This window comes from Salarias fasciatus, chromosome 3 (genome assembly GCF_902148845.1).
Source record: "Salarias fasciatus chromosome 3, fSalaFa1.1, whole genome shotgun sequence".
NCBI lineage: Eukaryota > Metazoa > Chordata > Actinopteri > Blenniiformes > Blenniidae > Salarias > Salarias fasciatus.
The window spans coordinates 21,080,515-21,090,504 of NC_043747.1; the positions used below are offsets into that span (position 1 = coordinate 21,080,515).

A 9,990-nucleotide genomic window follows, 5' to 3' on the forward strand; every position below is an offset into this window, starting at 1 on the left:
TAGATACTCTTAAATTAAAACTTAGAGTCTTCACCCTAAAATGAACGATTCATTGTTGTGTCAGTCACAAAATATTTCAAATTTCTTCCTTTTTTTTTGGCTTTTATTTGCTATGAATTTGGTCTCTGGATAAATAAAAAAAATCTCATCTCATTAAATATTTTTTTAATAAATTAATAATTGTTAATATTTCAAATACTGCTTTTTTTAATTTTCATGACTTTAGTCAAAAATATGAATAATAAAAGAAAAAAAAAGCTTTAAATGTTTACATTTATGGATAATAAATCCAAAATCTGTCGAGGTTCCACTGTTTGAATTGAAGTTAAACATTTCTGTTGTTCTGATGTAAATGTGCAGTAAGAACCAAACTGATCAGAAATGATAGTTAGACATTGTTTATTCAAACATTCCAACTAAAAATCAAGGAAAATCTTTTCCATCACAGATTCATTCAGTCTGATCACAGTTTGATGAGTTTTGCTCCTGACGGTCCAGAGCTGCCATTTCCTCCATCTTGTCCACTAAACTCCTGATGGCGGAGCTGTTCTTCCTGCTGGTGACCACATGATACCTGCCGCCACACTTCTCCACCAGCTCCGTCAGCTCCGTGTTCCTCAGGATGTGCTGCCCGGCGCTCTCTCCTAAGACCTCCGCCCAGGTGAACAGCACCAGCGCTCGCCGCCACGCCTCGTCGCCGAGCAGGTTCACGTGTTCCTCCGCCGCCCTCCTCATCTTGGCCGTGCACGTCAGGAAGGCCGGCATGAGCAGCAGGACGACGTGCGGACCGGGCCGACACCGGGCGGCGCCGTCCGCCACGCTCTGCCACCCGGACCGGTCCGGATCGGGTCCGTCTCGCCACCTCAGACCGATGGGCTCTGCGACGGCAAGGCGTCTCCCCTCCACTTCCCCCCTCCAGAACCTGAAGGTGGCGCCGTCGGGTTCCGACGCGTCCCCTCCGAAGATGGTCACTCCGCCCGGCGAGCGAGAGGACCACGTCTCCCCCAGAACCAGCACCCTCATGTCCGACCCGGCCCAGTCTTTGTCGTTCAGACTTCCAGATAGGAGCTTGAAATCCGGCGTCACCTTCGTATTTCCTTCTTCCTCTCCTGCCTTCCTCTTCCTCCTCCTCCTCGCCTGGTTTCCTTCCGGCGTCTCGAGCTGACAGTTGCTGCTCCTCCTCTGATCCTCCCTCTCCTTTGCTCTTTCGCCTCTCTCTGAACCCGGTCCTCTGCCCTGTTCCCTCCTCCCGCTGACCTCCTGGTACATCAGAGGCGAACCGTCTCCCGATCGCTCGGCGGCGGCCGTTGCGCCGAGGCGACCCTTCTCTTCCACGCCGTCGTCGTCGGTCTCAAGATGTCCGTTTGCCAGGTTAGCTCTGGACAGCTCTTCCTCCCGGTCTTTGAGACTCTGCTCCCAGAGGCTGAGCTTCCTGAAGAAGGCCTTGAGGTTCTGCTCCTTGCCGCGGAGCTCGTCCTTCAGCAGCGCCAGCTCTCGGCCCATTCCGTCCAGCTGCTGCGTCGTCCAGCTCACGTGTTGATCCTGCACCAGCAGCTCCGACTTCCAGTTGATCAGCTCCTGCTCCTCGTTTCTCAGATGGAACTCTCGGTCTTTCAGTTCGCGCCCCTGGTCCTTCAGTCCCTTGACCTTCATCTGCAGGTCTTGGCCGTGGGAGCTCAGTTCTCTCTGTTTGCCCTCCAGAGCGTGAAGCAAACCCTCCAGCTCTCTCTCCATCTTCTCAACGTTCCTCGCTTTCAGGGCTGCGTCTCTGTTGGATTTCTCTCTTTCCTGCAGCTCTTGTTGCCTTCTCTCCAGGCTCGCTTCCAGTTTTCTGAGCTCTTCCTCCTTACTTTCCAACATCAGGCCTTTTTCGCGCAGCTCTTCCTGTTTTGCATCAAGGTCATGTCCTCTTTTGCTCAACTCTCGGACAGCTTCTTCTCTGTCTTGTGCTCTCTTTTCCCTTTTTGAGGATTCTTCGTTTATTTCTTCACCGTTCACCCTCTCTTTGCTGTGGTTGTGGCTTCTCTCCATCTCACAGTCTGCCTCATTGAACCTTCCTGTCTCAGCTTGTTGCTCGTCATCGGTTTCTGTCAACGTCTTCATCTGCAGATCTTTCTCTTTCAGGATGGCTTCTGCCCTCTTTTCATCCTCTTTCTCTGAGTTCTTATCCTGCCCGTACACTTCTTCCCCTCTCCTTTGAGAGGTTTGTTCTTTCTCTCGCAGCTCTTGTTGTCTTATCTCCAGGTTCACCCGGAGTTTTTCAACTTCCTCTTCCCGACTTGCCAACATCAGTCCTTTTTTGCGCAGCTCTTCCTGTTTTGCCTCAAGGTCCTGACCTCTCCTGCTCAACTCTTCTCCACTTCTCCTCAGAACTTCTTCCCTTTCTTCCATTTCCTTTTCTCTCTTGGAGAATTGCTCCTCATCCTCTGCTCTCTCCCTGATCTCATTTTCTCTCTTCTGAAGCCTTTCTATCTCTGCTTGTGGCTCGTCTTTGGTTTCCTTCAACACCTTCACCTCCAGATCTTTCTCTCTCTCCTTCCTCACCTCTTCACATTTATTTTTGAGACTCTCCATCTCTTTCTTCAGGTTCTCGTGTTGCTCTTGCAGCTCCTCATTTCTTCTCTGACTTTGCTCGAACTTTTCCGTCACAACCCGAATTCGTTGCCGGTTTTCGTCTTCCGCGCGACGCACTGCTTCGTCCGTTTCCTTCATGATTAACTCGATGCTCTCGTTCCGTTTTGCAATCTCCTTTTCGTACTCCTGAATCATGCTGCTGGTCTCCTTCTCCATCTTATCGGTGAGCTCCTTCAGCTCTGACCTGGTCATCTCGATGGTTAGCTTTAGTTGCGCGACCTCCTGGTTGTTCTCGGCGTCTCGCTGCCTCAGTCGCTGCAGCTCTTCGTCTTTCTCTCGCAGTTCTTCCTTCATCTCTGCTATTTCTTTCAGATGCTCTTCGATCTCAGTTTCCTTCTGTGCGAGCAGACTCTGTGCTTGTGTTACTTCTTTGTTGCTCTTGTTCAGTATTTCCATCAGCTTGTTGATCTCCTCCGCCGCTCGCTCCTCCTTCTTCTTCTGCTCCTCCCTCCATCGCGCCTCCCTGAACTCGGCCTGCTGTTTCACGGCTTCAGCCTCAGCTTCCTTGTCTTTCAGTTTGGCCTCCATGTCGTTGAGAAGCAGCCGTTTCAGCTCCTCCATCTCTCTGTCTCTGTCCTGCACTTGTTGATCGGCCTCTTTTCTTTGGTTCAGCACGATTTCGACTCGTTCTTCCTCTTTCCTCCGCAGAGCTTCATCTTTATCCCTCACATGTTTCTGTAACTCTTCAATCACTCGCTCTTTATCTTTCAGTGCTTGCTCCGTCTGTTTTGTGTGTTGTAGGCGGTCTCTTTCTCTTTTCTCTTCCAGTTCTTTCAAACGTTGGAGTTCTCGCTCTTGTTCCTGCAGTTTTTCCTCCACGTCTCTTTTGCCGCTCAAACAATCGAGCTCTTTTTCCTCCTTTTGCTGCAGCTTCTCCTTCAGTCCTTCGACTTTTAATCTCATCTCCTCCACTTCTTTTTTTCTCGCCTGCAGCTTTTGCTCGATTGCATTTTTGCTATTTATGATGTCCTTTTCACTTTCTTCCCTTTGTTGCGTTATTTCTTTAATTCTGAGCTTCATTTCCTCAATCTCTCTCTCCTTCTCCTTCACCGATTGCTGAATCACTTCCTCGTATTTCTCTTTCTCCTTTTCACTTTCTCCAATTATTTTCTGGAGTTGGCTTTTTAACTTCTCGGTTTCTTGCAGAATAACCTTGTGATGACTGGCGTTCAGCATTTCTTTCTCTTTTGAATTCTCCAGGTTTATCTTCTCCATCTCTTCTGCGTGTTTTTGCTCAAAGTCTCTGATCAGCTGTTGTCTGTCCTGTGATTGTTTCTCCATTTCTTCTGCGAGTTTTTGTTTGAGCTCGTCGCTCTCTAGCAGGTACTGCTGCCTCATTCTCTCTGAATCCTCCTCTTTTTGTTTCATGTTTCTCTCTGCTTCTTCCTGCAGCTCTGCCGTCTTCGTCTCCACCAGTTTCAACAGTTCATTCATTCTTGTCATCTCTTCTACGTGCTGCTTTGTTAAGGCCTGAATCTGCTTTTCTGTCTCTTCCACCTGTTGCTTCATGTCTTTTTCATGGTTTAGATCAATCTTTTTGATTTCCTCTTCATTTTCCAAAATGTTTTCTTGCATTTCGAAGAAGTGTTGTTGTTTTAACTCTTCGATCTCCTGGTGTTTCGCCTGCATGTGTTCCTCTCGGTCTTGTTGAAACCTCTCTTCCAGTTCTGCGATTTGCTTCAGCTTTTCTTGCTGGACGTCTTTTATTTTCTCAACATGCTTCTGTTTGATCTGCTCCATAAAATCAACATTTTCCGTCTTTATCTTCTGAATTTCTTCTTGTTGTTGCACTTTCAAGCTCTCCATCCTTTTTTCCATCTCACTTATTTTTCTGTCCATCTCTCCCTGATGCTTTAACCTCACTTCTTTTATTTCCAGCTCTTTCTCTTGCATCTTTCTCTCCATCTCTGTTTTAAGTTTTTCTTCCATATCTGTAATTTCCTTGTTTTTCTCCTCTACTTTCCTCCTCAGTAACTCATCGCAGTGTTTTTCAGTCTGCTCCATTTCTGCTCTTAAGGAATGGAGATTTTCAGTCCACTCGGTTTTCTCTTCTTTCAGCATGTTGATAGTTTCCTCTCGCCTCTCTAGTTCCTTCCTCCATTCTCGTGTCTGCGCTCTGACGTCTTCCTCCCTCTGCCTTCTCTCGTGTTCCTTCTCCACGGCGCTGCGCTCGAGGTCGAGCAGCTTCAGCTGTTGCTCGTCACTTCGCTCCCTCAGCTCCTCGAGCTCTCTGTCCTTCAGCTCCAGGTTCAGCGCCGCCTCGTCGCTTTCTCTCCGACTCTGGTTCAGAGCGACTCTGATCCTCTCGTTCTCCAGGCTCAGGTCTTGAATCTCCCTCTCTCTGTCCTCTGTCAGCCACCGTATCCTCTCCTCCAGGTCCCCGATGTCGCTCTTTCTCTCCCCGGCCCTTCGGTCCTCATCGTCCTCCTCCTCCTGCTGAACATCAGTTTTACCGGGTGACTTCACCTTCTTCTTCCTGTCGAAGAACCAGCGGATGCTCTTCATTTCCCTCTCCCTCACGTTCCTCAGCTCTGCTTCCTGGCGGCTCATCTTCTCCGCCATCTCCTTCAGGCGCTGGTTGAACTTCTCGTTGCGCTGGCGGCTCAGGTCCCGGACTTCCTGAACCAGACCGGAGAACGCCTCGCAGCGGTTCATGCTCGCCATCTTTTCCACTTTCTCCAGGAGCTCTGTCACCTTCCGGGCGTCCGCTCCGCCGGCGCTGCTGATGACGTGATACCGGCGCCGGCACTTCTCCAGCAGCCACTGCAGGTCCCTGCCCCCGCCCTGGATGTGGCGCTCGATGTCCACGCCCTGCCGGAGCTGGTCGCCGTGGGTGAAGAGCAGCACGGTGTGCCTCCACACGCCCTCCCCCAGCAGCTCTAGGTGCTCCCGGACGTGCTCCGCCCTCACCAGCGTGTCCACCCGCAGGGTCAGCAGGAGGGCGTGCGGTCCCGGGGGACACAGGGCCACGCTGCACGCGATCTCCCGCTTCACCCGCTCGGGCGTGGCCCCCGCCACCCCCGCCTCCCAGCCCGGGGTGTCCACCACCGTCACCAGCCGCATGGACACCTCCCGCTGCTGGCGGACACACTCCTCCGTCACTGCTCCCGCCGCGAAGAGGCCCGCCTTGCCCAGGATGGTGTTCCCGGCGGAACTCTTCCCGGTTTCACGCTCGCCCAGGAGAACCAGCCTGATCTCGGGCAGCCGGTGGGGGGCTTTGGAGAAGGACTGGTGGGCGTCCAGCTCCGAGCCCTGAGGACCCTCGCCTGGAGAGAAGAGGCGAAAATGAAGATATCGGTTTCAAAGCTTCACTATGTTGTGTTTTTGGTCATTTTTTACTAAATTGTCACATTTTTAGCTTCCAAACACTTTAGATTCTCATATTCACAGTTTCTATATGTTGTCATGTAAACACAACCTTCGTCACATTGCTCAATCTGAGCTGTTCAGAACAGATAAAACAGATAAAATGTCGGTTCAGAGAACTTTTACACTCTATATGTGAGTTAATATTTAAACAGCCTGGATTCATTGGTGTTATGAGGAAGCAGTCAGTTAATAATTAAAAGTGAAAGTAAGACTGCAATTTTCTCCTGAGGTTCAATTACAGTTGAAAGACTTAAAGTACAAAATACTCCAAAATGCAGTATTTCAGGTAGCAGGATTACTATTGCAACAACACATCATCAGGAAGGTAAAAGTAACGTGTTTCACGATGGTCTAATCCCAAAGTTACTTTTTAACAACATGTTATATTATATTAATTGCATGCATTGAGTCATCATCTATATTCACAAGACATTTCTCACACTAATGTTAAAGTGATAAAAGTGCATAGAAGTTACTAGAATGTTTCTCATTTGAAATAAAATGCAACTGAAGAAGTGTGAATAAATGAACTTGAAGGGGCTGTATCATGCAAAATTCACTTTTTGTATGTTTTGACCTTGTTATATAGTTATGTACTCACCTAAAACACCCCCAAAGCGTTTTTTTCCTTCGTACCTGCGTGTTTAAGCTTTCCCAGTGTTTGTGCTGCTCAGAGAGGCAGCCCCTCCCGCACCCGTGAAAACGCTCTGTTTTCCAACGTTGACGTCACACTGTGAAGATGGCTCCCCTGAGCCCCCCTCCCACAGCCTCTCGGCAATCAGCGTTGCTGCTTTTTGTAACTCCGATTTCGAGGATAAACTTTAACCATCGTCTGAAAGCAACAGTCAAGCAAGAGCAAGAGTCTGAAGGGTCTGAAGGGTCTGAGCTTGGTGAGTTTCTAACAGGAAAAGACGTTTTTGTGTGTGGAGAAGCTAGAGCTAAAGAGCTAAAGCTAGCTAGCGTATTTGTTTTGAAGCACTGATTGATTGAAGTTCGCTGTCAGTCAAAGTCCACAGGAGGAGAGGCGGGATTTCAGTGAAACGGAGCGTTTTCTCTTCCGGGTTTCAGAATTAGTCCCAGAAAATCTTTTATTTCACACAAAATTACTTTTCCTTAGCTCCAAAAATAAACTATTACCATGTTAATGCCATGACTAGGGTTTGGACTAGCTAAAAAAGCATGATACAGCCCCTTTAAGTATTGTAATGAATTTTAAGAGCTCATGATGCAGTAAAGTGCTTATAAAAGTTGATGCTTCCTTGTTGAGCCGTGTATTTTTGCTAGTTTCTTGTAGAGAATTTAAACATCTGCAGTGAATTAAACTCCTGCTGTCTCTGTAATGTGACTCACTCATCAGAGCAGCTTTGATGGTTCCTCTCTGCATGTGCGCCTCCATCTGCCTCTGCTTCTTCCTCCTCTCCCTGGCCCTCCTCTTCCCGTCGGCCTCCAGGCCCGTCAGGACGGCGCCGTCCACCTCCAGGTGACCGAGCCCGTCCTCCATCTCCTCCAGCTTCCGGAGCAGCTCCGTCACCTGCGCCCCGTCTCCTCGGCTGCGGTTGTTCAACACGTGGTACCTGTTCCCGCACTTCCGGAGGAGCCGGCGCAGCGCGGCGCCGCTGCCGAGGATGCGCTGCTCCATGGTGGTCAGGCCCAGCTCGTCCCCCCTGGTGAACAGCACCATGGCGTGCTCCCACACCTGGCCCCCCAGAGGCCGCAGGTGCTCCTCCATCTCCCCGACGTAGGCGTCCGTCACGGAGGCGCAGGACCGTACCACCAGCAGCACGGCGTGCGGCCCGGGCGGGCACAGCGTCACACTACGCAGCGTCTCCCTGCGCACCCAGTTGGGGGTTCTGTTGAGCGGGTAGTACCACTCCCAGCCGGGGGTGTCCACCACCGTCACCCTCCGGACCCCCACCTCCGCCCGCCTCTTCACGCACTCCTCGGTGGGCCTCCCGCTCTCGAAGCCGCCCGCCCCGCCCAGGATGGTGTTGCCCGCCGCGCTCTTGCCGGCTCCCTTCCTGCCCAGAAGGACCAGCCTGAGCTCCGCCGGCCCGGCGGGGGGGCTGAGGGAGGCCGGGGGCCGCCGGGCGTCCATGGCGGCCTGCTGGCTTTCGTCTGTGAAGGCAGGCAGAAGCACTTCCTCTGTGCGCCGCACCGGATACGCCGAGTGGCACAAAGCTGAGAAACACAGCGGCAGTCAGACGTCTCAACGCCTCAAACCACAGGAAAGCTTCCTTGTCTTACTTCTCACACAATACTCTACATAGCAGCTTCAAATTCTACATTTAGTGCAAAAACATCAAGCTATCGAACTGAATTTGGAAACAAAAAGCCCTTTTTTCAGGTTCATATCACTGTCGAACCAAAATATGTGGGCTATCTGCTCTAAACTCACCAGCGGTTGTGAGTGTGACTGCACTGCCGCCGTCATCCGCCACGTCCATCACCTCTCCGTCCTCCTGCCCTTCCTCTTCCTCTTTTCTTGGTTCCTCACAGAAACGCTTTCATCACTTTCATGCTGAAATCACCCTGAAGCCCTCCTGATCCCAGCTCTTTCAGAGTCAATATTTCTTTGCTGCTCAGACCGTTGCAGACTCGCTCCGTCTCGTCGCCCGTCTGAGTTTCAGGATCGAGGCGACAGGAAGTAGGGAGGGGGCGCGCTAAACTTTCAAACAGCACCCTTACATGTGCACATGCAGATGACACACACGTGTGTGTTTGTGGTGCATGCAGTTGCACATTGAACAGGTTGTACATACACAACACACGTGCATGAGCACAAAGATGTGAACGCATGCTCGATGAGAGCTGCAGAGATGTTCTGTGGTCGGTGTGTGAAACTTCTGTTTCCTCTAACCACCGGCAGAGTGACACGCGGATGTGACTGGGCTCCGGTGACAAGCCTCAAAAAGCCTCCGCATGGCACAGTTTGAGCCAAATAATACTCAAAACCACAACAAACTGAGCCAAAAAAGTGACGACAGTGAGCAGAATCTAGCTGGTATAGGACAGCAGAGCATTGCCCGTCACTCATGAATTCGACACAATTTCTCTATCAAAGTAAACGTTCACCACACTGTCGTCTGCATAAGCGGACACACATTTTATTTCTCACAACCAATTCTCTGCTTGCATAAGTGGTTTTATCACAGAAAAACAGCATCCACTAGAGGCCCTTCATGAAAAGTACTTCATTTTCAAACATTGTCATCTGAACTTGAAACTTTTCTGAAACAAAAACTAAAAAAAAAATGTGTTTTTTTTTACTTGAAACATGGTGTACATCTTGTGCGTCTCTCTTTCTTGGCCTTGTACTGGACTACAGCGACTAATCCAATCGTTTATGTAATGACTCCATCAACCAGTGGGTAGAGAAGACGGATGGATGGAATATGAAAACATGAGTGTGTGTGGGTGCAGCTGGGGCTGTAGAACATAAATCCTGTTCTCCTAACAGTTGTAGTATTGTACAAAGAGCCAGTCTTCTCTCATCATGCGTGCGGCGGCAGCGGTCTGGTGTCGCTGCATTGGCTAAGTGGCGTCGCTGGCTGTATATATACATGGCACAACATGTTCCATGAAAACACACACACACACACACACATACACACACGTGCTATGATTCACCCTTTCCTCCAGCACCAGTCAGGGTTAATAAAAACAGGCCCTGTTTGTGGGAAAAACTGAATCAGTCGTATTGATTTGGCGCCATTAACCCGAGCAGGGATGTTTTGAAGCTTGTTAACTTTCCAGTGAATATCACCACGAAGCAGGCCTTTTCAACATGCGCGCCGCTTTTTTGTAAATGTCAAAGAAATTACTTTTATTTGACTCCCCGCAGCGGCGGCTCCTTCCTAATATGAGGCTCTCCGACATCTAAAACACTCTGCCATGAATAAAAAACAGCCCCGAATCTCCACCAGCTCACAGTTGTTCCTTTTAATGTATCATGCAAATTTGCATCGGTATTTGCTGATTAGCATGCCC

At 49.9% G+C, this 9,990-nt stretch overlaps 1 protein-coding gene across 1 annotated transcript; it reads right to left on the reverse strand.

Annotated features, from left to right (window-relative positions):
- Positions 1-238: 238 nt before the first annotated feature.
- LOC115386240 (trichohyalin) lies at positions 239-8,646 on the reverse strand. Its single transcript, XM_030088471.1, has 3 exons — positions 8,399-8,646; positions 7,354-8,181; positions 239-5,900 (listed from the first exon to the last, which is right to left on the reverse strand). The coding sequence occupies exons 1-3, from the start codon at positions 8,445-8,447 to the stop codon at positions 451-453; spliced, it is 6,327 nt and encodes a 2,108-aa protein (XP_029944331.1). The 5' UTR covers positions 8,448-8,646; the 3' UTR covers positions 239-450.
- Positions 8,647-9,990: the final 1,344 nt, after the last annotated feature.

Coding starts and splice junctions, on each gene's coding strand:
- LOC115386240 (XM_030088471.1), bottom strand. CDS start 8,447: ATGGACGTGGCGGATGACGGCGGCAGTGCAGTCACACTCACAACCGCT. Junction 8,182..8,398: donor AGTCACACTCACAACCGCTG/GTGAGTTTAGAG, acceptor TGTGTTTCTCAG/CTTTGTGCCACTCGGCGTAT. Junction 5,901..7,353: donor CATCAAAGCTGCTCTGATGA/GTGAGTCACATT, acceptor TCTTCTCTCCAG/GCGAGGGTCCTCAGGGCTCG.